This window comes from Trichomonas vaginalis, chromosome III, assembly GCF_026262505.1.
Source record: "Trichomonas vaginalis G3 chromosome III, whole genome shotgun sequence".
Classification (NCBI taxonomy): Eukaryota; Parabasalia; order Trichomonadida; family Trichomonadidae; genus Trichomonas; species Trichomonas vaginalis.
The window spans coordinates 13,001,985-13,029,517 of NC_067205.1; the positions used below are offsets into that span (position 1 = coordinate 13,001,985).

The 27,533-nt window shown below is 34.6% G+C and overlaps 25 protein-coding genes and 2 pseudogenes across 27 annotated transcripts, besides 3 other annotated features; 13 read left to right on the plus strand and 14 right to left on the minus strand.

Moving 5' to 3' along the window:
• Positions 1-4,688: part of a mobile genetic element that runs on past the window's edge.
• TVAGG3_0692310 (uncharacterized protein) lies at positions 2-544 on the minus strand (the record flags this gene model as incomplete). The annotated part of the gene is made up of 1 exon (XM_001290940.1): positions 2-544. One exon carries the CDS (start codon positions 542-544, stop codon positions 2-4), a length of 543 nt encoding a protein of 180 aa, XP_001290941.1.
• TVAGG3_0692320 (uncharacterized protein) lies at positions 884-1,156 on the minus strand (the record flags this gene model as incomplete). Its single annotated transcript, XM_001293901.2, has 1 exon — positions 884-1,156. One exon carries the CDS (start codon positions 1,154-1,156, stop codon positions 884-886), a length of 273 nt encoding a protein of 90 aa, XP_001293902.2.
• On the plus strand, positions 1,202-1,630 carry TVAGG3_0692330 (uncharacterized protein; the record flags this gene model as incomplete). Its single annotated transcript, XM_051243077.1, has 1 exon — positions 1,202-1,630. One exon carries the CDS (start codon positions 1,202-1,204, stop codon positions 1,628-1,630), a length of 429 nt encoding a protein of 142 aa, XP_051089664.1.
• Positions 1,658-2,205, plus strand: TVAGG3_0692340 (uncharacterized protein; the record flags this gene model as incomplete). Its single annotated transcript, XM_051243078.1, has 1 exon — positions 1,658-2,205. A coding segment is annotated over one exon (548 nt), but the record flags the coding sequence as incomplete, so codon positions are not given.
• On the plus strand, positions 2,447-3,038 carry TVAGG3_0692350 (uncharacterized protein; the record flags this gene model as incomplete). Its single annotated transcript, XM_051243079.1, has 1 exon — positions 2,447-3,038. A coding segment is annotated over one exon (592 nt), but the record flags the coding sequence as incomplete, so codon positions are not given.
• Positions 3,263-3,733, plus strand: TVAGG3_0692360 (repellent protein 1 family; the record flags this gene model as incomplete). The annotated part of the gene is made up of 1 exon (XM_051243080.1): positions 3,263-3,733. The coding sequence occupies one exon, from the start codon at positions 3,263-3,265 to the stop codon at positions 3,731-3,733; it is 471 nt and encodes a 156-aa protein (XP_051089667.1).
• On the plus strand, positions 3,783-4,019 carry TVAGG3_0692370 (uncharacterized protein; the record flags this gene model as incomplete). Its single annotated transcript, XM_051243081.1, has 1 exon — positions 3,783-4,019. The coding sequence occupies one exon, from the start codon at positions 3,783-3,785 to the stop codon at positions 4,017-4,019; it is 237 nt and encodes a 78-aa protein (XP_051089668.1).
• Positions 4,689-4,973: 285 nt separating the features above from the next.
• On the plus strand, positions 4,974-5,978 carry TVAGG3_0692380 (kinase-related family; the record flags this gene model as incomplete). The annotated part of the gene is made up of 1 exon (XM_051243082.1): positions 4,974-5,978. A coding segment is annotated over one exon (1,005 nt), but the record flags the coding sequence as incomplete, so codon positions are not given.
• An 810-nt stretch (positions 5,979-6,788) lies between these two features.
• Positions 6,789-23,103: a mobile genetic element.
• Positions 7,869-8,640, plus strand: TVAGG3_0692400 (uncharacterized protein; the record flags this gene model as incomplete). The annotated part of the gene is made up of 1 exon (XM_051243083.1): positions 7,869-8,640. A coding segment is annotated over one exon (772 nt), but the record flags the coding sequence as incomplete, so codon positions are not given.
• TVAGG3_0692410 (uncharacterized protein) lies at positions 10,394-11,176 on the plus strand (the record flags this gene model as incomplete). The annotated part of the gene is made up of 1 exon (XM_051243084.1): positions 10,394-11,176. The coding sequence occupies one exon, from the start codon at positions 10,394-10,396 to the stop codon at positions 11,174-11,176; it is 783 nt and encodes a 260-aa protein (XP_051089671.1).
• On the plus strand, positions 11,222-12,457 carry TVAGG3_0692420 (uncharacterized protein; the record flags this gene model as incomplete). Its single annotated transcript, XM_051243085.1, has 1 exon — positions 11,222-12,457. The coding sequence occupies one exon, from the start codon at positions 11,222-11,224 to the stop codon at positions 12,455-12,457; it is 1,236 nt and encodes a 411-aa protein (XP_051089672.1).
• TVAGG3_0692430 (protein of unknown function, DUF4108 family) lies at positions 12,496-12,915 on the plus strand (the record flags this gene model as incomplete). The annotated part of the gene is made up of 1 exon (XM_001581977.2): positions 12,496-12,915. One exon carries the CDS (start codon positions 12,496-12,498, stop codon positions 12,913-12,915), a length of 420 nt encoding a protein of 139 aa, XP_001582027.2.
• Positions 12,932-13,369, minus strand: TVAGG3_0692440 (uncharacterized protein; the record flags this gene model as incomplete). Its single annotated transcript, XM_001581978.2, has 1 exon — positions 12,932-13,369. The coding sequence occupies one exon, from the start codon at positions 13,367-13,369 to the stop codon at positions 12,932-12,934; it is 438 nt and encodes a 145-aa protein (XP_001582028.2).
• Positions 13,606-14,277, plus strand: TVAGG3_0692450 (annotated as a pseudogene). Its single transcript has one exon. A coding segment is annotated over exon 1 (672 nt).
• On the minus strand, positions 14,651-15,067 carry TVAGG3_0692460 (uncharacterized protein; the record flags this gene model as incomplete). The annotated part of the gene is made up of 1 exon (XM_001293463.1): positions 14,651-15,067. One exon carries the CDS (start codon positions 15,065-15,067, stop codon positions 14,651-14,653), a length of 417 nt encoding a protein of 138 aa, XP_001293464.1.
• Positions 15,715-16,656, plus strand: TVAGG3_0692470 (organellar and viral DNA polymerase type B; the record flags this gene model as incomplete). Its single annotated transcript, XM_001293462.2, has 1 exon — positions 15,715-16,656. The coding sequence occupies one exon, from the start codon at positions 15,715-15,717 to the stop codon at positions 16,654-16,656; it is 942 nt and encodes a 313-aa protein (XP_001293463.2).
• Positions 16,945-17,582, minus strand: TVAGG3_0692480 (uncharacterized protein; the record flags this gene model as incomplete). Its single annotated transcript, XM_051243086.1, has 1 exon — positions 16,945-17,582. A coding segment is annotated over one exon (638 nt), but the record flags the coding sequence as incomplete, so codon positions are not given.
• TVAGG3_0692490 (His-Me finger endonucleases family) lies at positions 17,608-18,009 on the minus strand (the record flags this gene model as incomplete). The annotated part of the gene is made up of 1 exon (XM_051243087.1): positions 17,608-18,009. The coding sequence occupies one exon, from the start codon at positions 18,007-18,009 to the stop codon at positions 17,608-17,610; it is 402 nt and encodes a 133-aa protein (XP_051089674.1).
• Positions 18,026-18,484, minus strand: TVAGG3_0692500 (DNA/RNA polymerases family; the record flags this gene model as incomplete). Its single annotated transcript, XM_051243088.1, has 1 exon — positions 18,026-18,484. The coding sequence occupies one exon, from the start codon at positions 18,482-18,484 to the stop codon at positions 18,026-18,028; it is 459 nt and encodes a 152-aa protein (XP_051089675.1).
• TVAGG3_0692510 (uncharacterized protein) lies at positions 19,191-20,164 on the minus strand (the record flags this gene model as incomplete). Its single annotated transcript, XM_051243089.1, has 1 exon — positions 19,191-20,164. A coding segment is annotated over one exon (974 nt), but the record flags the coding sequence as incomplete, so codon positions are not given.
• On the minus strand, positions 20,814-20,978 carry TVAGG3_0692520 (uncharacterized protein; the record flags this gene model as incomplete). Its single annotated transcript, XM_001298389.1, has 1 exon — positions 20,814-20,978. The coding sequence occupies one exon, from the start codon at positions 20,976-20,978 to the stop codon at positions 20,814-20,816; it is 165 nt and encodes a 54-aa protein (XP_001298390.1).
• Positions 20,998-21,399, minus strand: TVAGG3_0692530 (uncharacterized protein; the record flags this gene model as incomplete). The annotated part of the gene is made up of 1 exon (XM_051243090.1): positions 20,998-21,399. The coding sequence occupies one exon, from the start codon at positions 21,397-21,399 to the stop codon at positions 20,998-21,000; it is 402 nt and encodes a 133-aa protein (XP_051089677.1).
• A 384-nt stretch (positions 23,104-23,487) lies between the features above and the next one.
• On the plus strand, positions 23,488-24,336 carry TVAGG3_0692540 (uncharacterized protein; the record flags this gene model as incomplete). Its single annotated transcript, XM_001298391.1, has 1 exon — positions 23,488-24,336. The coding sequence occupies one exon, from the start codon at positions 23,488-23,490 to the stop codon at positions 24,334-24,336; it is 849 nt and encodes a 282-aa protein (XP_001298392.1).
• Positions 24,337-24,340: 4 nt separating this feature from the next.
• Positions 24,341-24,583, minus strand: TVAGG3_0692550 (serine threonine-protein phosphatase family; the record flags this gene model as incomplete). The annotated part of the gene is made up of 1 exon (XM_051243091.1): positions 24,341-24,583. The coding sequence occupies one exon, from the start codon at positions 24,581-24,583 to the stop codon at positions 24,341-24,343; it is 243 nt and encodes an 80-aa protein (XP_051089678.1).
• Positions 24,584-24,601: 18 nt separating this feature from the next.
• TVAGG3_0692560 (uncharacterized protein) lies at positions 24,602-24,964 on the minus strand (the record flags this gene model as incomplete). The annotated part of the gene is made up of 1 exon (XM_051243092.1): positions 24,602-24,964. One exon carries the CDS (start codon positions 24,962-24,964, stop codon positions 24,602-24,604), a length of 363 nt encoding a protein of 120 aa, XP_051089679.1.
• A 139-nt stretch (positions 24,965-25,103) lies between these two features.
• Positions 25,104-25,921, minus strand: TVAGG3_0692570 (annotated as a pseudogene). Its single transcript has one exon. A coding segment is annotated over exon 1 (818 nt).
• A 255-nt stretch (positions 25,922-26,176) lies between these two features.
• Positions 26,177-27,533: part of a mobile genetic element that runs on past the window's edge.
• Positions 26,314-26,939, minus strand: TVAGG3_0692590 (zinc ion binding protein family; the record flags this gene model as incomplete). Its single annotated transcript, XM_001285545.2, has 1 exon — positions 26,314-26,939. A coding segment is annotated over one exon (626 nt), but the record flags the coding sequence as incomplete, so codon positions are not given.

Below are 27,533 nucleotides of genomic sequence, written 5' to 3' on the forward strand. Positions count from 1 at the left end.
TTTACAATACAGCTATTGTAGAGTTTAACAATTGTGCTTCAATGTATAAACAATCTTTCCCATCTGGAGGTAGCAAAACAGGTGCTTTATGGTCATGAGTGGAGTACATGTCTATCCAAAACTCACGATTGAAGCCAGTAAGCTTGTAATATTTAGGATTTGGCAGTGGTGAATTTCTTGTATGACCAATGAACTCATTTTCAACGCCTTTGGCTATATTAGAGTAAAGTATTGCTTGCTTTCTATCCCAAATACCTGGAAATCTAATTTCTGAATAATCATTTTTCCTCGGAAGCATTGCATCATAATTGAATACACTTTTGAAATCATCACTTGGTTCAGAGATTTGAAATTTTATACGTAATGGATTTTCTTTCTTTTCAGCTAATTCATTGAATGGTGAAAATATTATGAATTGACAGTCATGTGTTCCATCTTCATTTTCCACGAACTCGTAATGAAAAGCTATTAATCTTTCTACAATTCCTTCTTCTTTCAGTTTTGCAAGAAAATCACGTAAAGGTTTTAATATTTCTAAATCCATGTTGAACTTCTTTTGAAAATTTTCGTAAAATGTAATTATACAGTCTTCTAACGTCGTACTATCATTGAAGTACCTGTACATGTGAATGTTTTGAGCACTTAAAGACTGTTCGTCATTTTCTATCTCGACTTGAAGTATAAATTCAACCTTTCTGAAAGCACGTGTTATATACATAGATGTTATGCCAATGTACTTCTCTTCATTTATGTTCACAATCCAGTCTGTTGGAAACTTAAACGTTACTCTGTTCCCCTTTATTTTGACGTCAGGGTTTTCACTACTGAACGCAACAGATAAAGGTATTTGTCTATACATTTAGTTCCGATAAAAATAAACCATTTACTCTTTCTTCTCTTCAGCTTCTTTAGCTTTTTGTTCTTCCTTTGCTTTTGCTTCTTCTCTAGCTTTCTTCGCCAGCAAACGTGGGTTCTTCTGTCTTCCAGCAGCTAATGCAGCAAGTTGTTTTTCACTTAACTTTCTCTTTGGTTTCTCTGGCTTTTGTTCTTGTTTTTGTTCCTTCAGTTCGGATAAAATTTGCTCACGAATTTCTTTCTTCAATGCTTCAACATCTATGACCCCTTGGGTCTTGTCCGTAGGGCTTGTCTGAGTCATTTGACTGCAGATAAAAAACAAAATTGAAACTTTAACCAATGTAAAATGAGCTTGTCAAAATCAGAACGAGAGTCTATTATATTAAATGACGCCAGAGGAATACAACATCCTTTCTATTACGTAAGTCAGAGTAAAGATGGTAAAATATACGTAAGAAAAAGAAAGGTTCCATTAGCGAATGCAGAGAGCGACAACATTAAGGTGCATGGCACCGAGGGTGAAGCCCATATAAAACCTTCTGTTCAAACTGAGCCACCAAAAGAACAAGAAGAAAAGAAGCCAGATGTACTTTCAATAACGAACCAAGAGCTTATTGCAAAGTTCGTGAATTTCATTGAAAAGCAAACCGAGTCAAAGAACCCTGACCCACCAGTGAAAGAAGTTGAGACAAAAGAGAATGTACAGTTCATTGAAAATGTCAAGAAACAACTTCCACCACGAATGCCAAGAAGAAGAGTGAGAATAATGAAGTAAATAGATATTTTTATCTGAAGTAAATACATGCAGAACGAACAGCTAAACGAATTTACTCCAGCAGAGCATATTCATCAGATTCGCTCATATTTCGATATCATAGACAATGCAGTTCAAATTGGTGACACTAATAGAAAATATTCTGACGCAAAGATTCCATCACAACCTGGAACTGCTAAAGATAACACATGGGTAACATTCAATCTCTCACCTCCTGGTGAAAATATGTTGGACCTTTACAATACATTCATTACGTATAAAATGGAAGGTCAATTTATTGTAGATAAAGAAATTGGTTCAGGTTCCAATAAAACAAACCCACCAGGATTTTGGATTGGTTTCGATGACGCTTTCTATGCAGTTGCTGGATATCAAATCCTTGCAAATGGTCGTATCGTATATTCTCAAGACAACGCAAGAGAAGAAGCATATATAACTTCAAACTCACAAACTACCGAACAAATAAAGAAAGTAGATGTTTTTTCAAAGACTCGACATGAAGATGTATGGAGTCATTCGGGAACATGCAGAACAGGACAAATTGTTAGTGGTCCAATTACAGCAGGAAAATCATTTGATTTTAAGCTTCGTTTAAGAATTCCTGTTAGAAAGTTTTTACCATTAGAAGCTATAAGATTTATTCCTGCATTTGCTGGTAACATTCAGCTTAAAGTAAAGTTCAGTAGCGACGCATTACAATGCACATCTATATCTGTAAATGATATCATTGCTTTCAATCCAACTCTTAAAGTTGCATTTGCTTCAGATTCAAATCCACCGACAAATAAATTTGTTCCATGGAATGAACCATTCACTATGATAACGAAGGCAATAGAAGCTAGTGGAACAGTTACTATTACAACTGTAACCCAGCAACTATTTCGAACAAAGATGGATTTTAATGAATGTTTCATTCATCCAAAATCATTCTCTTTAGACCCTAACATTTATACAGAACTTGTAGAACATTATACAAACGAGGCTTTATGTTTTCCTGTTAAAGTTATGGATTGGATTCCTATGGACGGTTCATTCTCAAAGAATACAGATAGTTCAAGTGCAACATTTACAGCAGCTTATACGCCTATTAATGTTAAAAGTATTTGGGCACTATTTAGAAAGAAAGACAACTATTATGTTAATTTTGAGAACCCTAAGTTTAAATATCTTCAGCTTTCCATGGGAGCTTATGGAAATATGCCTGCAGAACCTGAAAAATCATATGGACCTGTATTTTATGAAATGGTTGCGAACGCTTGCAATACAAACAATGATATGATAGGATTTAATGAAGATGTTATGAGGTCATTGGTGGATGATGGTAGTGTGGAACATAAATGGGATAGCTATGACAACACACATTTCTTATGTGGTTTTCCAACAGAAGTGGACTTTTGCTTCCAGCAAGGTCAAACATCTACTGCTCCAATAACATACAAATTGTCTGTTAAAGGACCTATTGAACTAGCAACTGAAAATGTACCAAAGCCACTTATTGGATTTATGAGGGATTGTTGCTTTGCAATACAAGTAAGACATTCAGGCATACCAATAATAAGACTTGACGACTATAACTTAGCTGCGGACGACAGTGAGGAATAAAGGATGAACGTTTATTTTTAAAGCTTATAAATGAGTTCTTCATCAAGCTCTCGTGAACCTTCACCATCTATGAAACAAACTTTACCAAACGATTATGGAGCACCTATTGAATATTTCTTACGAGCTGCACAATGGCAAAGAGCAGTCTCACCAAGGTTAGGTGTTCCACCAGCTCCTGTCAAAAATAGCATTTGGTCAAGTCCTTATATAAAATATGGTCTCCCACTAGGTTTGCTAGCTACAGCAGGAGCAGTAATGATGTTGAAAAGAAATAAAGCAAATGTTGTAAATAATACTGAAGTAGCTGAAGTTAAACAAACTCTGACACCTTCGCCAAAACCAACGTCAAAACCAACACCTTCACAAACAACACCTTCAATGACTCCTGAACCTATGAAAGTACAAACTCCTGTTCAAAAGTCAACTCCAAAACCGACTCCAACATTTAAACCAGAACCCACACCACAAATAAATTGTAAAACTCCAGCGTTTCCTTACTGAAAAAATAACGTTATTTTTTATTTAATATTAAAATTTTTATTTTATTGAAATGACGACTAAAGTCACTGAAGCAATGAAACAAAAGTTCTTGGTAGAATACATTAAATCAGGAACTATTCCAGAAGGTTTTTACATTCATACTATGAAGGATGGTAGAGTTCAGTTTAGAAAGATAAAGCAACCATTAGATAAAGAAGGAATTTTGAGAAAGATTAAACTTCATGAGGACAACATTGCTGAACTTAAGAAGAAGTTAGAAGAGTTGGAGAAAGGAAGAGAGTTATAAAGCAATGAATTCAAGTGGGTGAAAAACCGGGTGAAAAAAGAGGTGAGATTTCACCACTTCACCTTAATTTATTTTGTGCTATGTTTTCATACGCGTGAAGGTAGTAATATCATTTATTTTTAAGTTTATTTTTATATAAATTATTTTTATTTTATTTTTATGTAAATGACGAAAACTATTGAGATAACAAACTACAACGGTCATGAGTTCAAGAATTTGTTCTTCGTTCCTCGTGAAAATACATTCTATCAGATACGAGGGAGAAAGGGTAAAGTTAGTTTGAGCGTTTATGACAAAGAGCATTATGGAAGATATATACAAGCAATAGATACAAACGGTAAGCGTGTTTCATTAGCTTTGTCAAAACTTATAAACATTAATTATGACAGTGACTTTGACCTATATGAAGAAGAAAGTGAGTCAGAAGATTATGAGCTGTTATGTGAAGCACAGCAATGGGAGGAGTTGCAATACTTTTGTAAGTGAGAACATTAATGGGAACGTTAGTGAGAACGTTTATTTTTTACATTAGTGAGGTGAAGAGGTTGGCGGCTTTGTAAATATTTAATGTTAAATTAGTGTTGTCGTTTGTGTTGTAAAATATACGTTAGCGGTTTTGTAAAGTGTCAAACCGTTATCTTGGGTAAGGTGGAACGCAGTGCCACCATAACCAAGATAGGGATACTAACTGACATACAGAAACAAATAAGTGAAAACGAAAAGAAACTAGAATATGACAGACACACAAAGAAACTCAATGAGTTAAACGTAGAGAAAAAGAAGAAAGAAGAACAACTGAAAGAACTAAGTACAGAGGAATATGCGAAAAAAGTGTCAGAAAAAGCAGCAGAAGTAGCAAAAATGGAACAAGATGTTATAAATTTGAAAAACCATACTACTCAATATAAAGTACTGAAAGATGAAGAGATAAAACAAAAAGCCCTGAAGACATATATGGATAGCAATGAGTATAAAAAAGAAGTTGAAGCAAATGTAAAGGCAGAAAAACTTTTACAGTTGCAAAACCAAACCGTACAGTATGAAAACTTAGCACAAGAAAGTAAAAATAACGACGCAGCCATGCAAAAGGCAATGAAAAGCGCAGAATATATAAAAGCTAATAATGACTGGTTAGATGCCCAAGCCAACGCCAAAGCAGCCCAACTTATAGGGTCAATAAGGACAAAAATACAAGCGGATGAAGACAGTTCAAATGAAGCTTTAATGAATGCTGACTTTAAGAATGCCTTCGAAGCTCTTCATAGTAAGGTGAAACTAGTGAACGATTTCTCATCTGGAAAGAAACTGAAGTCTGAAGGTTTCGACAAAGAGTTAAGAGAAGTAGCACAAAATATGACGAAAATAACAGATGCAGCAACGAGACAGGCAGTTCAAAGTGCCTATGACGCCGTTAGAGCAGCTGTTGTGGAAAGTCAAGAAAAAGAGTTACAACAGACCAAAACAGACCTAGTAAATGCTTTCTTAAAAACGAAAAGTCAGGTAGGACATTATGCTGCAGATGGAACATATGTGCCAGCTGGTGGAATTTATGTGCCAGCTGGTGGAATTTATATACCACCAAACCCTCCAAGAGAAGCACCTGCACCGGGACTACCTAAAACATTTACATCGTCACATGGACACAGACACAGGCATGCACCAAAACCAACACAACAACCAACAGTTCAAAATCCAGCACCACAACAACAACCAACACAACAACCAACAGTTCAAAATCCAGCACAGCAACCAACAGTTCAAAACCCTGCACCACAACAACAACCAACACAACAACCAACAGTTCAAAATCCAGCACAGCAACCAACAGTTCAAAACCCTGCACAACAACAACCAACAGTTCAAAACCCTGCACAGCAACAACCACAAACAGAGCAAAGACATAAAAGAAGTAGAGAAAAAGGAAACCAAGAATTCTTAAAAATGCTTAAGGAAAATTATGGTTACCCAGATACTCTTGACTTTAGTGACAGATATAAAGAAGCTATTAGAAAGTTCAAGGAAGGAAATACTGACCCGAACCTATTTAGCTTTATGGTTCAGCATAAAATCGGATATAATCTCAAACCTGGAAAACACAAGCTCGCTAAGGGATATGATTTAATAGCATATCATCCAAATGACATGGATGAATTTACTCCGAGATATTTGATGTCAGAGATAAATGATAATTCAACTATCTTCATGAAACGCGTAAAAAATAGAGACGGAACGAAAGAAGAAAGGTTTATGAGTCCGGATGACTTAGAAAGGGAATTTGTTAAAAACGGTCTCGGAATATATGGAATGCCAGCAGATGATGTACAAGAAACTCCACAGGAAGAAGTTCAGATACAACCAGACATGGAAGAAATAGTTCAGCAACAACAGCTAGAAGAGCCAGAAGGAAACGAACAAATCCCTCCTTTGGAAACTAACTTCACAGAACTAGATGAAGATTTGGAACAGCCGAAAAATCTTGACCCTCAACAAGTGTATGAGGAGAATATGGAATCTTTCCAAGAGTCTAAGAAAAATTCGGCTGACATAGTAGAAGAATATCGAAAAATGTTTACCGACATACAAAAGACTCCAACATCAGATGAAAATATTCAGCATAGAATGGAAGTACTGAAAGATAATGTACGCAAATACAATAATCCTTTTTACTTACGACCATATAACGTTCAATCTTTGGCTGAACTCGGTGAAAATAAAAGGTTAAATTTCAACAAAACATATAGAAATGAAACATTGTTTAAAGTTCATTCAGAACCTAACCAATATGGAAACAAACCTACTTTTGTTTCTGCAGACTATGGAACTACAATGAGATGGGGTCATAAAGCTAATCCGGATAGGTGGTTCATAAACTTACAACCTCAATTCCAAGAAGTTGTAGACGTAATGGAAGTGAATGGTGAACCAGATATAGCTGGTATTTTCAGCGCGGCTTTAATGCCATTGAAAGATATGAAAGATGCAGATATTTTGGACCAGTATGAAATGAACATGGCTGATGGAAATATAACACCTGACGTTCTAGAACATTTATCTCAAAGAACTACACAGAACCATAGAGATGGTATATTTGGTGAAGAGTTTAGAAAGAAAGTTAGGGAGACAGAAGGAAGAGAACCTATTGTACATGACCTTGCAAACGAAAGTTTGCAAAATGTCATAAAAACTTACTTTGCAGACAATGAACCGAGAAGGGATGAATATTTAAGAAAACTCAAATGGACAGTACCAAATGAAATGTTAGTATTGAAAAACATGTTCCATGACAAAATAAAACCAACTACAGAAATAAATGACGCAAGACTGAAACGTTGGGTAAAAGCTTTCCCATTCACAAAAGATATTATTGGTAACATGGAAAGAAAACCAGAATGGCTACAAAAAACATATATTTGGAAACGAGCTTATTCCATATGGACAAGCTCTGTTTGAAGAGCTTGAACCGGAAACTCAGGAAAGAGTCATGCAAACAATAAGCGAAGACTCAAATACAAACTATGACAAAATCTTTCTAGGATATAGGTTACCTGAGATGGGCGACCAGAGCCCAAAGGCAAAAAGGACATGGGAAATTTACAACATACTAGGTGAACATGAGGCAAAGATGCAACAACTTAAAGCAGAGGGCAAGTTACCAAAAGCGACACCAAAGAAGAAGAGAAGAGTAGAACAAAGTGAAAGTAGTGAAGAAGTAATTTCATCTAGTGAAAGTAGTGGCAATGAAGGAAAAAGAATAGTTAAAAATTCAGTCAGGAAGAAAGTAAAGCTTGGTCCGAGTGGGTTTTATTATGACATATAAATCCAACTATTCTATATTTTTACCCATATGAAATGTACGCCGCTCAGAATATAACGCCAACAGTTTTGGATGCCATGAACGGAAATGTTTCCGAATGGTATAACGAATGCGACAATGCCATTAGAAGGTCAGAAATAGTTCCTGGAACTTACGAATATACAACTGCTGTTTCTTATGGAAATGTAGGTGAGTTTGGAGAAGGTTCTTCAACAACAGTAGATATTGCATGCGACAGGTTTCACATTATTTCTATTGACAACTCATTCTTATACGTGGAACAAGACATTGAAATAAAACCTTCTGCCAAGTTGTCTGACAAGAAAGGTTGCAATGGAATTTTCTATGTCGGATACCAATATGCTCCAGAAGTTTTCATGGGATATAAGATATATTCTAACTCTGACTTAGTTCAAACAGTAACATGGGCAAACTATGAATGGTTCGCTTTGAGAAACTCAGTACAACCACAAGCTAGAGAACAAACAGACCAGTATGCAAATATTAAAAAAATAAGAAGACTTGACCCTAACGTTCCAGGAGTTTATGTTAACCTTTCTGGTTCAAATGGAACTGCTGCCACTAAAGTAAAACTGAAACTTAGAGTTCCTTTGTCATCTTTCCTCATCTTCAGGTTTTTAAGATACTTGCCAAACTGGGCAGGAAAAATTTCTATTGAACTTACTCCAAGCAAAAATAACTTAGTCATTGCACCAACACAAGACCCATTCACTATTACAGACGTAAAGGGAACAAATCAAACATCATTCGCCGAATTTTGCAAAGACAAAGTTGACTTAGACTTTGGTTTCTCAAACTTCAACAATGAAGTAAACTATTATTTCAATGCTGCTGAAACTGCTTGGGACCCAGTTAAGTTCACATGCGAAAAGTTTGAATGCAAGAGAATAGAAAGCAGACTTGCAGTCTATATGTTGGACCCAGATATTTCAAATGCTTTAGCTGCCAAATATATTGCAGTTCCACTTATGTTCCCTATACACCAAATATCTGTCAAAGACTTTGCAGGTGAAGTTGGAAACCAAAGTGCTGACCCAGGTGCAAGAACAGACATTGCTTTAACAACTGCAATGAAACATGCAGATACTATGTTTGTACTGTTCAGACGAACTATAAATGACTATTCTTGTTTCTACAACCCTGGTATTAAATATCATATAAACATAGATGGCAAATATTATCCAAGAGAAGAATATTCTACAGTTGAAGATATGAGGTCATACAACTTGACATTAGATGCTATGAACTTTAACAACAACTTCACAACAACTATTAACCCTGAGATGCAAAGTTCTATTATGCCATATGTGAAAGTATGGACTCATACAGGAGGTCAAAAAACTCAATATACAAATGGAGACCGTTCAAACTTTTGGCTTGGCATTCCATTTGCTGACTCAGAAGACTTTATGGGTGGTATTTCAACTGTTGGTACTGTACAAATACAATATACTGGTGACAGAGACGGTCCAGATGAATTGAGAGCAAAGAAGTTTACAAAACCAATAGCACTTTTCACGGAAGATGCTCTTTTGAAGATTCGTTCGATGAAACCTGCTGGGGCTCCTCAGATTGGCATAACGACAGCTTCCATCGAGCAGATTTTGGCAGCAGGTCAGTAAGTTGTTCTTGAACTGACTTCTCACCATCGTAAATAGTTATGACACCTGTTTTGACATAATACTGTATTATAAACTTTCCTTTAGTAATATCGGTCAGTTTTGAAGTTATATTTTTGTCTGCTTCAAGAACTTTCACCATTTCGGTTATACCAACTTTCTTTGCTTTATGAAAATATTTTGGTTCAGCAAATATTGCTATTCTATAACATTTACCATTGTTTGTATAAAGAACTATTCTGTCAATGTATTTGTATTGTTTGTGTGTGTAAACTTTGTTTTGCTTCAATTCAAAGAGATATCCGAATACGTCCATCTTTTTATTCTAAGTAAAATGTCATTTCCGAAAAATAGAAGCGTAAGTGTTTCAAAAGGTTTAATGGCGGTGGCAGATGTGAAGTTAAATTCACCAACTCAAACAAACAGTCAAAGTGTTATTGTCAATGTCAAAGACAGAGATGTTGAAATGGGGAAACCATACGAAGACGAAGATGGTATAACAATAGTTCCTGCAAAAGAACAACCAACATACCCTGAAGTCAACAGAGACTTAAGTTCTGTTGCAGATATTCGAAACGACTACCAACAACTGAAAGACAAACTTCAAACTCAGGAGAAGATTTGTCAAGCTTTAAGTATAATGTTAAACTTGGTCGAACACAACCCTGTAAAAGTGAACTCATATGTCATTGCACCTCATGAAGTTTTGAAAGAACTATTGAAACTTTTGACAGAGGCAGACGATATAAACATCAAAGAAATAGAACCCGACATTAGTTGCTGTGGTGTTTCATATAATGTCATTGACAAGATATACGTTATGAAAGGAGGTGAAACGTTGAACTTAAAATATAGTTTCCCAGACGTTATAAAAATATTTGACGACCACAACATTTCATTAAAATTTATTTGCTAAGTAAATGGCAGAAGACATAATGGTTTATACTATTACGACTAAAAACCCTGAGTCATATAATTCTATAACAACAAACTTACAAAGTCCTCAAGGACGGTATTGTAAACTAACCTTAAACACAATGACGACTAAAGCCTGTTTTGCTCTTTTGACACCAGAAGACTTTATTGTTGTGAATGGTAAAAAATACTCCTTTGAAGATACATATTCTGAAATACCACCAACAGGTTTTGTTGACTTATTTAATACTTTAAGTACGGGTGTAACATGTGCTGCAACTAGAGCAGGTTTCATTATGTTTGGATGTCCGACTGAGTTTACTATAAACGATATGAGCTATAATATAAAACTTATATCTGGTTTTTACTACCAACAGTTTCCTATAACAGGAAAAGGTGTCATACAAGGAATGTCTATTCCATTGACATTAAGCACACCAATCTTATATATTGTTTCAAACTTAGGTTCAAAGTGTTATTCGAATGTCGACAGAAACTATTATGACCAAAAGATACTTATGCGTATAAACAATACTTTCTCTGCTGGTTTGCCTATTGTTCATTCGAATGCAGAATTTTCAACCTTAGTGAACTCAAACACTTTGGCAAGTATAACGTTGATATTAGTTGACGCAAACTTTGTTCCTGTAAAACTTTTATGTCCTATGTATTTGTCAATGACGGCAGAAAGTTTCGAATTGGAAGATGCAACTGGTGAAAGTATTGTATTACAAGAACAACTTCAACAACAAATAGCTCAAGAACAACAAATGCAACAAATGGAATAACAAAGTCGAGAATAAAAAAATAATATTTTTTTTATTTTTATAAAAATGTACAGAATAGATGTTTCAGATTTTTATGACTTCCAAGCATTCGGAAATATGTGTCCATTTCGAGACTATAACAAAGCAGTCGAGAATTTGAAACGTTTAGTCATTTATGTCGACTCTGCCCCAGAATGTTATGTTATGAAAGAATGGGATGTAGTCTTTAACAAACCTAAAGCGACAATAGTTTCAGAACAAGAATGTAGACAGAAACTTAAGAAAATAAAAGTCGTACAAGTTGGCATGAAGATGTTAGATGCTTGGGATATCTTATTGTCAAAGTTAGAAGATTTTTCAGTTCGTGGTATAAAGTTTTATACACCTTCTCCAAACTTCTATTCTATCTTCACTGGATATAAATATGAACAAGTAGAATGGAAAGAAAATATTATAGAAGCTTGGTTAGACCATGTCAAAGAAATTATATGCAATGGAAACGAAAAAGTTTATGAGTATATCTTATGTTGGTTTGCAAACATCTTACAACATCCAAGTGCTAAAAATGAAACTGCTCTCATTATAATTGGAAAACAAGGAACAGGTAAGAACACATTCTTTACAGATATCTTATGCAAACTGTTAGAAGGTTATTCGAACCCTAATATGACAAACTTAGAAAACATCTGCGGTAAATTTAACTCTTCAATTGAGAATATGAAACTTATAGTTTGCAATGAACTTCAAAGTATAGATACAACAAAAATTTTGAACTCAGATGCTTTGAAGAGTCTTATAACAGATAAAGTTGGAGTTGTTGAAAGAAAGTATAAAGACTCAAGAGTTTGTGAAAATGTTGCAAACTTCATTATGGTTTCAAACAATGCTGTTCCGATGAAGTTAGAAAGTTCCGATAGAAGATATGTAGTTGTCAGAACGTCAGATTCTCATATGCAAGATACTGAATATTTTGACGACTTAGCAGAATGTTTGACATCTGACTTTTACAACCACTTGTTCTCATATTTCATGACATTAGATATTTCAAAGTTCAATCCAAGACAAATTCCACATACCGAAGAGAGACAAACATTGTTAGAAGCAAACAAGAGTGTTTATGAACTGTTCATAGATGAAAGCGACTTTGAGTGTTTAGATGAAAGGTCTTTATATGATGAATATAAACAATATTGTCAAGAGTATGGTTATATGCCAGCGTCTAAACGTACATTCTTGGCAAATGTCAAAAGTCTTTTAGATGTTGAGAATGGTGTATATACAAAGAAAAATTTTTCTGAGTAAATTTTAAAAAAAAATATTTTTTTTATTCTGAAGAAAAGATGACGAAATATATTTCAGTAAACAAGTACATGTCAGGACTTAAAGAAGAACTAGAACCATTCACATATTTGAATGTTTACTTCTACCATTTTGAAAAGTCTTCATTCAGCAAAGTTTGGAACATCGAACCAGTTAAGTTTGCTATTGTGACTAAAAATGGTGCGAAATTTGAAGACTTAGACATAGAAGGTTTGTTAACAGTCAAAGAAAGTTTTGACAGAAGGTTTTCAAACCTTAAAGAAGGCAAAGCATACAAACTTGTTATACCTTATGAACCAAAGAAGACAGACGACTATGAATATTATGAGTCTAAAGTTGTAGAAGTTCAAGGTAAATTGGGTAAAAAGATTTTAGAGTCTAAGCCAGTGTTTACTCCTAAAGAGGAAGAGAACATTGACATTGACCCAGAAATGTTCTAAAAATAAAATTTTATTTTTACATGTCAAATTTCTTCTTCGGTGGAACTGGTTCTTTCTTCTCTTCTTCTACTTTCTTTTCTTTCTTCTTCTTTTCTGGTGGAGTTATGTCAAATTTCTCCGAACCATATTTATGTAAAAGTTCTTTGTCCTTTAATAGCTCTTCTATTCTGTTTTCTATTTCATCTTCAAGAACAGCGCATGTGTCTTCTTTGCATTCTAAGAACTTTTGTTGGACTTCATCTTTCCAATCGGCGTCATCTCTGTCAACAAGTCTGTCATTGACAAATTTTAAAACTTCTCTGCTTAATGTTTTATGGTTCTTGTCATATTCCCAGAAACAGAACTTTAGAACAAATTCACCTTTCTTGTATACACTATGTAAGATTTTATGGTCTACAGATGTTTTGCTGTCAAAAAGTTTGTCTCGAATATAGATAGCGAAATCGCTAGACATTTTCTAAAAGATAAAAATTTTAATTTTTCTAAAAATATGTTAGAAAAAAAGTTTGCTGACATTGACAAAAAATTTGAGAATGTTTTAAATAAGAACAAGAGGAAGTTGGAAAATGCTCAGATAAAATCCATACATGACAAGTTCTTATTTGCTCAGAATGGTATAAAGGTCTAATTGCACCACCTGGGTCGGGTAAGACTTTCACTTATCTTAAAATGGCTGCACAACAACAAGAACTAGATGAGAAGAACCCATTCTATGAGTTAGTTGTCATTTGTAGTACTTCGGGTCAATTTGACCAAACCGTCAATTCGTTCAAAGATATTATAAAGAAGTCTAAGTTGTATGTATAAAGGATACTGAGTTGTTAGATTGGATAAAGAAGTACCAAAGAAGAGTTTTGAAATATAATGCTATAAATGAGTATATAAATTCTAAGTTTAAAGACCCAAATGAGGAAATGCAGAGAATATTAGAGAAGAAACTTCAGAAACAAACAGAAAGAGATAGAATACATTTCGAAGAAATTGCAATCTTACGATTGGAAAACGTACCCTCATAGGTGTCTTCTTATCTTAGATGATTTCGCCTCTCATCCTTTGTTAAAGAATAGAGAACAAGACATGTGTCGAATTCTCAAGAAACTTAGGCACTTTAACATTTCAGTTGTCATTTGTGTACAGACAGCCAAGAGTTTAAGTAAGGATGTTAAAAGAATACTTACTGACATAATACTTTTCCCCGGATTGTCCGAAGACGATTTCATGGAACTTATGAAAGAGTCCATGGCAGGTAAGTTTGACAGATATGAATTATGGGAGAAGTACAAAGTCATACAAGACCCTCATACTTCTTTCAGAATTCATATCTACGCAAACAAAGTTCAAATTGTAAAAAGTCAAGCTTGAAAATTAAATGTTTAGTCTTAGTAAGTCTGTTGTGGTGCTGGGGCTGTCAGTTCTTCTGGCTTTGGAAGGCATTCAGGAAGAGGAACGTCAGTCATCCGTTTGTGTCCTGTCAGAAGGAAAATTTTTTCCAGTTGTCGGGAAAATTTTTTCTGAAGTTCGACCAAAAAGTTCTCAATTTTCGAAAATTTGAATGGTTTACGGACGGACAACTGGAAGCGTTCTTCCTGTCTTCGGGAAAATTTTTTCCAGTTGTCGGGAAAATTTTTTCCTGTCGGATGGAAGGACTCGGAATGCCAGAAGGATTTGACGAGGCAATTTACCTCATTGAGCTACCTGAGCCATCTGAAGTCAAGCGTAAAAATAAAGAGTGCATTTACCCTACTTGTTTGAAGTTGTCAAAATACTCTGTTATTTTTTCCTTTAACAATGGCAAATCTTCTTTGAAGGTAAAAATTGTACAACCTTTAATATCATAGTGTGTTTGAGGTAACGTATCTTGAACTATTTGTTTCACATCTTCATTTGGAGTCATTGAAATCTGTAAGTTTTCGCGATAGAACCAATTTCTGTCAGATTTGTAAATCTTAGCAAGGTCGTAAAAGCTTTTGTTGTTTCTTCTGACTAAATGCAACATAACCATGTCACTATCTTCCATATCTTCAGTATAAATCATATACTTATAGTTCTTTTCCTTTCCTTTTGGTACCGAACGTGGTATTCTTTTCTGAATGTTTTTGTCTTCTTTCATCATATCTTCTCTCTGCTTTGTACAAAGTTCGTCAAGTAGCATAAGTATGAGAATTCTCGGTCTAGAGGAATTTCACTCAAAAGTTCTTGTATGCTTTGGTTTTTGAACCAATCGTCTGCGTGTTTAGTGTCTGGAGCAAAACATGCAGTCAAAATACTTTGCATTTGGTACATATCGTCTTTGACCGAACGAATTAGACGCAATTGTTTGTTATATTGTATCCATTCATATTCTTCATTTATAGCTTCATGGACTATAACTGTTGTTGTGTTCTCTGTTGTTGACATATCTGTCTTTATATTCCGGATAAAAAAATATTTTATAAAAAACTAACTTTATTTTTGGAATTTTGTGAAAACTCAACGGTTTGACACATGCCATATGCCATTTTACTCAGAATTTTATGCTGAATTCAGCAAAAATAATGTTTATGTTAGAATGTTAGATCTAACACGTTTTCTAACATGGTCTAAAACACACAAAACTCATGAAAACAATTTATTTTTAACACTTTCACAAAAAAATAAAAAATAATGTTTATGTTAGAATGTTAGATCTAACACGTTTTCTAACCACTTTTCTAACATGGTCTAAAACACACAAAACTCATGAATTCTCGTGAATTTCCTTAAGATAGAAAAAATAAAGTTAGTTTTTTATAAAATATTTTTTTATTTTGTATAAAAGATATGATTTCAACAATCGGCACAACAACAATTCAAACAACAACTTCACTAAACTCTTTAGTTATGAATCCAACATCTATGTTAGTTGAGATGAAAAGCTTCATTCCTTCTTCATATACTTTTGAGACAGAAATCCAGAAGATAAAGCAAGAACTTTTAACAAGTACTTTGGACTGTTGTGCGAAAGATGAACAAAATGAACAGTATCTTTACGACATGCAGGACCTGGTGGAACATTTACCCAAATTGCCTGAAATCCAACAACAAAAGCTCACTATTCCTGAATTCGATGAAATAGAAGTAAAAACAACCGACTCAGTAGAAATAAAGAAGTTCATACGTAAAGTAAATTATGAGTTTCTTGGATTTCATTGCAACCATAAGGTTATGGACAAAGATTGCGATATGGTATATAAGAATGTTTCTGACATATATAAATCTGAAGAATTTAAGACCTACGACAACTTTGTTTCGTTAGTTGCTGAATGTGTATGGCAGATAAGAGATAAAGATAAAAGATGTAAAATATGGAACGAACAAATCAGACCTACATATTCTGAGTTAAAGAAAACCATTGACGCCTTAGTTGTTCTAGCAGGTCAAATTTCAATGTATAACGCAAAAATGAATCCGCAATGTTCAAAATGTAAAGCAGCAATAAGGAAATATAACTACTCCGTCAAAGAGATAGAACGTATGCGAAACGACTATGCTGACTTAAAGAAAGAAGTAGAGAAACCAGCAGAAGATAAAATGGACATGTTAGCATTTCTGAACAAAAACTATCCAACAGCTGACGATTTCCTATTATCTGATGTCAAGAAGAAGTATAAAGAAACCTTCGGCATAGTTAAAATTTTTGATATTCTTCGTGAAGAAATAGAAGCTACAAAACTGTTTAAAGTCATGAACCATCGCAACATATACCATGTAAAACGCTTGTAAATAGTTATGTTAGAAAAGTGGTTAGAAAACGTGTTAGATCTAACATGCTACCCTAAAAGTATTTTTCAATACTTTTTCAGCACTTTTCCGTAGTTATATATGAAAGACAATTCGAGATAAAAGTCATAGTACAATGGAATAATATGTTGCACACCATTTGTTGTTAACCAAACTTGAAAGTCAGAGAAACTGTTACTAGGTGGTTCGTAGAATTTAGAAGCAAAGTCATAAAAGTCCTTACCAATACATAGAAAACTATTGTTGCTTGAACTGAAACTTGCATGACACATAACATTTTGAGGGTCAAACACGTTTCTATAAACCATCAAATCTGCTGGTGGAAGTATAAATTTAAATGGACCATCTGGTGGTAATGGTTCGTTCTGGTTTAGTAACCGAAGAAATTGTGCCCAAGAACGTTTGTCTACTTCCCAAAATAAAAACTCTGTATCTCTTGGAGGGTTAATTTCAATCTTTTGAAATGAAACGGTGGAGTTCATCTTGTCATATTCTAGTTTCAGATAGTATGTTCCATTTAGTAAAGAGTCGTATTTTTCTTGAAATTCCCAATAATATTTGTTCATTTGAGTTTGAAAGTCATTGAGAGTTTTTTCAAGACTTTCGTCTGAACGAATTGTAAAGATTTTTATTTCGTCAAATTTGTCTATGAGACCATCAGGACCTTTATACTGCCCATGAAAATATACTGCGAACATAAATGCGTTAGTTCTATTTGAAAACAAAACTCTTCTAAATCCTATTGCCTTTGCATCTGAAGGACTTTGAAGCCAACAAATTGGATAGTCAAACCTGTATGCTCGGGATGAAATTTCTTCATCTGAAATAGTCCTACCAGCATTTGTAAAGATATAGTCTAACGGGTTTGTATCTGCTACTTTTGTTTTTTGTTTTTCAACCTGAAGCATTTAATATATGTAAAAATATATTGTTTTAAAATGGTATGCCATAGTCTGTAATTTCAATTGTTTCATCTTCTAGTTCGTCGACAAATTCGAATACAATATCTCCAAATTTGCCTTTGTTCTTATTGTTTTCAGAACGAGTGACCCAACGTAAGTTTTCAAGTCTATTGTCGTTTCTTATATGGTTTATATGGTCTACAAAAGGTAAATTGTTAGGATTCAGTATAAAATGAGTTGCAATGACAACATGTTTAAGATAGTGTTTTCCACCCATCTTCATAATAGCATATCCGTCATTTCGCTCCCATTCGCTTAAAACTCTTTTTGTCTTTTTGTTTCTGACTTCAAATGACTCACAACAGTGAATTTCATATTTCTCATCTAACAAACAAGTTTCCCAACGGTCTTCTCCAACAAACTCAGCGTACATTTCAAATAAAAATTTTTTACTTCATGCAATGTTTTATTTCTGTGCCGTCTTCAAGTATGCCCCAATATTTCCTTTTCGATATTACATGAACTTCGGAAAATACCTTATCTAGCTTAAAACAGCCCATCTTCTCACCGACCATACCCATTTCAATGAGTTTGTTGTATCCTTCTTCGTTCGTCATGAGTGCGTCAATGTTCTCATAGTAAACCTTGACTTTGGATTTGACTTCGGAGAAGAATTTGTTGTACTCGTCAAGGACTGCCTTTGCGAACTGAGGGTAAGACCAATGTTCGACAATAGGTTTTAATGTGGTTACTAAGCCACTTTGACCTTGAGTGAATTCGTACTTCAAAACAAAAGGAGAAAACCTTTCAACAAAGTTGTCGACCTTCTCATAATGTTTACTCTTCATCTCTTGAGGTTTCTTAATGGAATATCCCCATGTCGAATTCATAAGCAATTTGAGTGTCATTGCAAGTTTGGGGTTTGAAGCTTTCCTAATATCATACAGTTGTTGTATGACTTTTCCAACTGTAGAGTTCCTTCCCGGGAACTCACCATCTTAGTTTGGAATTCCAGTCGGAATATATTGGACAAACCTCATGTACGCAGCGTTAAGGTCGACATAGTATATCTTTTCATCTGAGTCGAACTTGTCGCAACCAATTGGTCCAGTTTGTGGAAATTCAAGTGAGTCTCTTATCTTCTGCGAAACTTCTCCTGTTATCTCATAAACATCGTCGAAGCAACCTGTTTCATATAAAACCTTCTGACCTAACTCAGATGCTCTCCAATACAATTTGACGTCAATTGGATGTCTCAATGGAAGTTTGTTTATAGCATCTTGAAGTTCTTGCAACCTCATTGGAAGTTCTTCTGGTTCAGGTTGGTATCCGAACAATCCAACTCCTTGTGGAACTGTGTACTTCTTTTGTACTAGAACTTTGTCTGGAACAACTTTTGGTCTTGCTAACAATGAAAAGTTTGTTTCGTCTTTTGGTACAAAAGTTTCTGTCAGCTTGTCATCTGGAATTGGTTCCAACAAACCTTTCTCGAAAAGAATGTTAACAGCTCTGACAATGTTGCACTTGCCTTTTCCGAACAATGTGTTTGTAAGACTTTCGTTCAACATGAAGTGGTTGTGGACAATTACAATCTTCAACCATGGTAAGTCTTTGTCAACAACATAGTCGTCATGTGAAGAACCTTTAGCTGTAGGTATGTTGACTCGGATATTGACATTTGCCAACGGTGCAATTTTTGCCAATTGACCTCTGAGAATGTACCTTGTCTTCACACATGACTCAAGATACTTCATCTTCTCATCTGTAACAAGACCAGAGTTCCTGAGACATGTAAGAATGCAAGGTTCGTTGACAATTGTTTCAATTGAATTGTAAATTCCATACCTTGTCAAGTCAATGTCAGACTTATTTATGAACGGGAAGTATCCAGCATGTTGTCTGACTGCTTGAGGGTTAGGTTGGTACCATTCGAACTTGACACTTGCAATTCCTTCAATTGCATTCAAAATGTCTGAGTCGGAGTCAACCATTTGTTCTCTCTTTGTAGTCTTGAAAGCGTCAAGAAGTTTTGCGGCTGTTTGTTCATTGCCATGTGCATAGTAAATGTGACCATCCAAATCTGTTATGGTCAATCTGAGATTGTGTCCTTTCTTATTTCCGTCTTGTATGGCAGCAAGTACACCCATGAAGCCTTCTTTGTTCTTTCCTTCGTCAAAGTTTACTGTAAAGGTTCGACCAGATGTAATTTGACTTCTAACTTCACGATACTTTTCATATGAATATCTTGTTCTTTCCATGGGAGCATGTGCGTCTTCACCTTTTCCTTTTTTCCTTCTCAAAGGATGCAATTGTTCGTCATGTTTCCAATAGAATCTGGCAAAGCCGTCGTGTCCTTCAACTTGAGGTTCACTAACATCGAAAGGCATGTCCATAAGACGTTCTTCTTCTAACCTCTCTAGTCTGTTTGGATAATTGGCACGTGCTGTTTCCAAATCCATTTCGTAGCGAAGACCAGACAATTTGTCATAGACTTTTATGGGTCTTCCCTTCCTATATTTAAAATTCTTCGAAACTCTCCAACCATATCTTTGTAACTCTGCTTTTATTCTAGCAGACTTTCTATCCATTCTATATGGGGCATTTTTATAAAAAATAAAAAAAATATTTTTTTCTTTACTTTACATAACCGCCTGCTGCCATAAGTCTTTGACGCCAACCCATACCAGCTAATGAAGGTTGACTTGGTTTAGTTTGGAAACTAAACTTTGGTTTTGGTTTATCTTCAGTTTTTGGTTTTCCTTCTTCTTCGGTTTTTCGTCACTTTTCGGTTCCTCTGACTTTACTTCACTTGCAGGAACAGTTGTGTCGTCAACATCTTCATAAATATCATATGCCATTTGTTTTTGTTTTCCTTTCAACTTTTTGTGTTTGTTGTAAAGTTTAGAATATTTCGACTCTAAGTCAATGAGATGTTCTATAATGAACTGTTGGTCAGTGAAGTAAACTTTCCCATCTGTTGTCTCGAAAGCTCCTTCAGACTTCAATATTTTATTTGTGAGAGTCTGTTTCTTTTTTGAGATACTTGCCGTTCCATTTTTATGAAAAGTGACTTTGTAGTTAGGATTTGAGTTACCAGATCTGGCACTTTCTATTATTGAATTTTTCTCTTCATCTGTAAGTTCTTTGACAGGTTTTGACAATGGTTCTGAACTTTTTGTTTGTGGTGTCAAATCTACCGTTTCAACTTCTTCAGTCATTTCATCTCAGTAAAAAATTTTAATTTGGTTTGTTTTCAACTGGTTGTTGTTGTGGAGGTGGGATGGTTCCTTTAATAATATCATTCAGTTTCACATGCTGAGCCTGACTATATGGTATCGGTTTAAATGCTGGAAGCCGACAAATCCATCTTGAACTCATTTGTCTCAATGCCGCATTGTTCATTTCATCTCAATAAAAAACTTTACATTCCCCACGTTTGAGGCGGTTGAGGTTGGTTATTGTTTACCCACTGTTGTGCATGGTTATATCCTCTGTTAAAGAATCTTTCACCTTGGTTCATATAATTTCCTGCTTGGTTATAGTATTCATTTGCTTTGTTATAATAATTTCCTGCTTGTCTTCCTACATTGTCCATCCATCCTTGAACTTTTCCTCTTGTTTCAGGATTTGGAATAAGGTTTGTTGCATCTCGTGCTACATCCCAACCTTTCTGTACAGTTTGTATAATAGGTTGTGCTTTCTCTTTAAGTATACCTAATGTACTCAAAATCTTCCTTCCAACTCCAAGTGCACCTCTGGCTATTGTTCCCACTGCGGGCAAAAATCTGGATGCAACTCCTGCTAATGCGCCAAATAAACCCATTTCTTATAGGGTAAAAAATGACGAATCCAAACAAGGACCCCTATGTTTCTAAGGCAACAAAAAAAGCACTCATGATAAAAATCTTTAGTTCAACACCAAATGCTTGGTTTATGGATATCTTGGAAAACATTCCGAGGTATAGAGAAGATGGACCACCTGGTTAATATTTGTCGGTCAAAACACAAGATACTGTGAAGCCATACCATTACAGTCCAAAAATATTTTAGATGTGAAAACTGCTTTGACAATATTCGTTGACAAATACCATCCAACAAAACTGACATCTGACTGTGAAAGTTCTTTCAAATCAGATGATGTAAAAAACTATCTGCGTTCAAAAAATGTAAACCAATATTTCATTGTCGACCAAAACCATTCTGCTCTTGGTGTCATTGACGGATGTATAAAAATGTTAAGAGACTTAAACCAACCACAAGGTGGTGAAGCAAATGAAATGTCATATGACGACAAGTATAGACACTTCTCCCAGGCAAAGATGAGACAAGTTTTAAATATTTACAATAACCGTAAACAAAAAGGTTTGGGAAACCACTCCCCCGAAGAAATGAAAAACAACCCTGACTTAGAGAAAGACTATATATTTAATAATTTAGTCAAAAGAGACAAACAAGAAAGAATGCCGGGCTTCAAACTTCAGAAAGGTGACAAAGTAAAAATAGAAATACCCAAACGCGACCCATATGAAAATACTATTGACTATGACAACAATGGGAACCCGACAGGTACTCACATTCGTGTTCGTAAAAATAGAAGAAAGTATACAAGAGAATATTATGAAGTTTTAGGCAAACATGGCAAAATGTACACACTGCAAGCAGAAGATAAAACTACTATTGTCAGACCTCGTTTCAAACTTGTCAAAGTTCAAGGTGGTATACTTTCAAAAACAGTTCCTAACAAATATAAGACAACTCCAGACGAATATGCTAAAGAAGTTGAAAATGACGACTAAGCAATTCTATACCATGCGTAAACTGTCATGTAAGGTGGCATGTATTCTTTACTTTGTCCCGTTGTATGTGTATATCCTGTAACGAAATGTGTATGGATTCCTTCTCCCTGCGTGTCACTCCAGTAACAATTTATAGCAAACTTAACGTCGTCTTTAACATCATATCCTTGACCTTTTGTCATTCCTGACCAATCCCAATATCTATGCTTATGCCAACCTGATTGAGATGTAGTTAATCTTATGTAATGACTGTGTGCAGGTAAATTTTCACCCGAAATCGTTTTACTTCCACCTGTTTCCTTTGAAGAGTTTGCACAATACAAAAACATGTCGACTATTTGAGTCCAAGTTCCAAAACCAAGTACTACTTCTGGTCTGGTAGAGTTCATTGAAACATATAATGAGCCAACCGGGTAAATAAGATTCGGCAAAATTTGTTTAAGCACATTGACTTCCTGTCTTAGATGCATAATGTCATCTAACTTTTCTTGAAGTTCATTTACGTCAGAGATGTTATGTGTATGAGTCTTATTTGCTTTAGTGTTTAAGGTTTCTTGTAAGTTTGTAATATCAGATATAGAATGTGTATGAGTCTTATTTGCTTTTGTCTCTAATGTTTCTTGTAAGTTTGTAATATCAGATATATAATGTGTATGAGTCTTTTTAGAATATTCGTTTTCAGCTCTTGTCACTTCACTTGACATTTTATTGTCAACATATGTTTTGTCTGCTAGTTCAGGATGAGTATGTTCTTTTGTTGCATAAGCATTGTTAGCTCTTGTCACTTCACTTGACATTTTATTGTCAACATATGTTTTGTCTGCTTTGTTGTCAACATCTGCTTTCAAAAGAAGTTCATTTATAGGTTTCTCGTTTAAAGTTCCTTTTGTTGGATTTATACAGACAGTATTGTTTTTATTGTCTTGAAACAGAAACTCATCTGTCATAGGGTTTATTGTCAGTTTTAGGTTTCCTTCTTTCAATGACTCAGATATTTTAGCATAGTTTGAAAAGTTTGTTGTGTTCTTATTTAGAGCTTGCATAATGAGTTGTCGGTTGTGTTGTATTTCTCTCATAGACGCTGTTTCATTTGACATTTTTATTATAGATAAAATATGCTTCCAATAGAAAAAGAAAATTCTAGAGTTGCTACAACTAAACCATTAGATGAACTTTTTACTAATGTCGGTCAAAAGGTTGACATAGACAATCTAAAGCATGAAGGCTATCGTTTTGACTACCCATTAAGATGGTTAAGAGACCCATCCGTCACAAAAGCTATTGGCTTTCGTAGAATGAAGTTTGTCTCACAAGTTCAAACAGGTTTTCCATGTATGGTCGGTTTTGAAGTTCGATACTATAACAAAGAAAAACGTATGTATGAGAAATTTGAACAAGGAAAACTTTTACAAGTTAATTTGCTTATAAACTTAGAAACAACTCTTCAAGCTTTTCAAGAAAAAATAAACGATATCTATATTGAATATGCAAACCAGTATAACATTGACGAAGGAGAATACCATCTCGATATTATTTATGACAGGAAAAATGCAACTGTTAAAATCAATAAAATAGAAGACCTTGGAGAAAACGTTTATATTTCTACAAAATATAACAACTTGGCATGGTATAGATTTATGAGGATGTTAAATCAGCCTGCAGCATATCCAGTACACCCGGACTATTATGAAGTCGAAAACCCTAATGGAACATATGAAAATGTTTTCGACCCAGATGCTATTATTGTTCATGCTTCATTTTCTGGTGCGCAAAACTCTTTCTTATGTCTGATGAATGACTTTTACGAAAAACCTACAAAGTTATATGAACCGCCGAGTGGAAGTATTTCAGACTTTCAAGTATGGTTTACTACAGATGGAAGAAAAAGAATAATTCCATTATACCATGCGTTTTACTTAGAACTTAATTTCATATACAACTACTATCGAACGATAAAAATATAATTTTTTAATACGGTTGAGGTGTTGGATTTGGTTGCCAACTAGACTGTGGTGCAGGTTCAGGTTGTTGTATAACAGGGGCTTGTTCTTCTGGTTCAGGGTCTTTAGGTATAATACCAACGAACTGACCTACTCTTTTACCAATATTTTTGACACCGTTCCAAATTCCTCTTCCTACGGTTTTGACGCCATTCCATATACCTCTTCCAACTCTTCTGAAGAAGTTTCCAATACTACTGAAGAAACCCATTTTACTACGTGTAAAAATCTAATGTCCACCTAGTCTTTTGCGTTTCCTGTTGAGTTCCATAGCATTCTTTAACTGGAGCTCATACATTCTGTTTCTCCTCTGGTAGAAAACATATTCTGGGTCAACTCCTGTGTTCGCGTCATCTGCATAAAGTTGTTTATATCCCACTTCAGGGTTTGTATAAAACTCTTTCCATCTCATATTTGCATACCATGGTGGCAAACCTAACGCAGCGTCATTTGACATGGCAGTTTGCATTTGTACATCTGTTGGCACTTGACCATAGTTTGCCATTGCAGTTTGTATTCTAACTTCATTTGGAATATTCTCTGGGTTTGGTTGTCCAGGTTGCTGTGCATTCGCTAAGTTCTGTGCGTCCATTTAATATTAGATAAAAATATCTATTACGAGTACATATGCTGAACATTTGCAGGCATTGGTTCATCTTCATATTCTCTGTACTTTTCTGCCACGTCAAATAAATAAATGACACAATGGCAAAAACCTAAAACAAGTAGTCCTATTTCAAACCACATTTACTTACTAATAAAATTTCTTTGTTATGACACTTTCTCCAGTTTATGGGACCTCTCTCATACTCTATCTTGTCATATCTAAACTCATAGTCATGTATGTCTTCTAACCATCTCATAACGGTTTCCAAACCACTTTTATCGGATGTAAAGTAAAAGCATGGATGGTTATGTATAACGTCTAAAGTTTCTAAAGAGTCTCTCAAAGTCCAGTCTACTTGGTATTGAAAATCCCATGTGTTATAGAACGGCGGGTCCACTATAAAGAAAACATTTTCCTTGTCTTTATATTTTTCATACAACTCTGTCCAATGACATCTCACAAACTCTATACCCTCAATATATTTTTCTATGTCCTCTTTGAAAACATTTGTATAGTTAAGATATAAAACTTTTGACATAAGTGTTTCAATGTCATGAACTCTTATAGCACCACTATATAATAGTCTAGCAGATATACTATCCCAGTCTATATATTCTGCTTGTTTCAAAACCTCTCTCACAATATCTTTCTTATCTAACGGTATACGTTCCATTTTACCTATCTGAATCTTTTCTTTCAACTCAGTCAATATATTGTTTGTGTCTGGAATATGTTTGAGACGGTCCATATAGTTGTCGAAGTCATTGCATATAATCTTGAGTCTGGGAATATTGTATGGCACAAATGGGATATATAGAAACTTCCACCGAACAAATCTACAAATGTTAGACGATTCGGTAGTTTCTTAAGTTCTCTCAATATAATATCTTCACATCTACTCTTATTTCCAAAAAATGGTAACGGAGGTTTAGTAAAATTCATTTATATATAATAATAAAAATGTTTTTACCCGAAAAGTGACAAAAAAGTGACAAAACATGAAAACATATATATATTGTGAAAAGTGATACAAAAAGTGATATTTAAAAAGTGACACCATTCATATGATGTAAATAACAACGGTTTTGGTTTTGTCACCGGCTGGTCGGCTGGGGTTCGGTCCTCCTCTTGGGTCTTGGGCAAAATTTTTAGGGGCTAGAGGGCGCAACGCGCCTGGAAGCCCCACTCACCTGACCTAGAATTATAACAAAATTCATTAATTTCTAACATATACGTATCTAACAATTCATTTGGAATTTCAAACGATCTTAAATATGTAATTGAATTTTGTATCTTCTCATTATTTGAGAAAGTTTTTCTTCAGCATTTTCCAATCAAATCTTAATGGATTCAAATTGGCTTCTTGATTCTGAACAAAATTTAATACTTGGTATAAACGTGATTGAACTTCTCTTTTCAATTTTGTTTTATAATCTGTCAATCGAGGCTCGCGAATTCTAATTGAAGGAATAAAACCTGTTTGAAGTAAATCGTTTTTAATACGATAAAAGTAATTGGGTGCAACTTCTTCTAAAAGATTTTTGACAAAAACATCAATTCTTTGATTTTTAACGCAGCCAAAATCGTGATATTTTATCTTTTTAAATAAAGATTCAGAAACGTTATTCACAACGGTTAATTCATTTGGTCTGGCAGCGGCTATCCACTGTTGTTTATGAATGTCCCACTGACGTGTAAAGTATTGATTAAATTCCAATTGATCTTGAATTTTATCAATAATGTGCTCTTTATACATTTTTGCAGCATCTTCTTCTGTGCAATCACGATAATAACATAAAATGTTCATAAATTTTTCGACTTCTGATCTAATCTCTTCATCATTTATCTTTGAGAGATTCTTTTTAAGTGCGCGTATTACATGTAGCGCGCACCAAAAGATATTGCACTCCGGAAATGAATTCCTAATCCCGTTGAAAATGTTTAGTGCACAGTCAGACATGATAAATTCAGGTTCTGTGTGAGTTGTTTCAAAATATTTACTTAAGCAAAAAGAAATATTTTCACTATTATCTGGATATATTATAAAATAACACAAAGGGATAGAATGAGTATTAGCAAATTTGGTAGCTAATACATAAAAAGGAAATCCATGAATAATTAATTTAAACGTAGAGTCTAAGTGATAAATTGGTGGTTTTTCATGAATTTGAGAGATCATATCATTATCAGAGTAAATAAAAACCAATTTGTCTGGAAAATCAGTATCTTCACCTTGAATGTCAAAATAAATAAGGTCATCATGTTGATCTTCCCATTGATTAACATAGTTTTGTAAAGATTGAAATTGATTTAAAGATATGTCTGGTAAAGATCTCATAAGATCTTTTTGTTGTAAATAATATTTCAATTGATTGATTGCAGTTTGTTTCATAGTCATGTGAATACAAGTATGATCTTTAGGTATTTCAAGCGTTTTGTTGACTTCTTGTGTTGCATTAAGTGGACTTCCGTGATTCATGAGAAATTTTTTAATCCAAGCACGGTAAGTACCACTTGTAGGTGTATTTTTATGTTGTGGTGGTGGTCCTGAGTG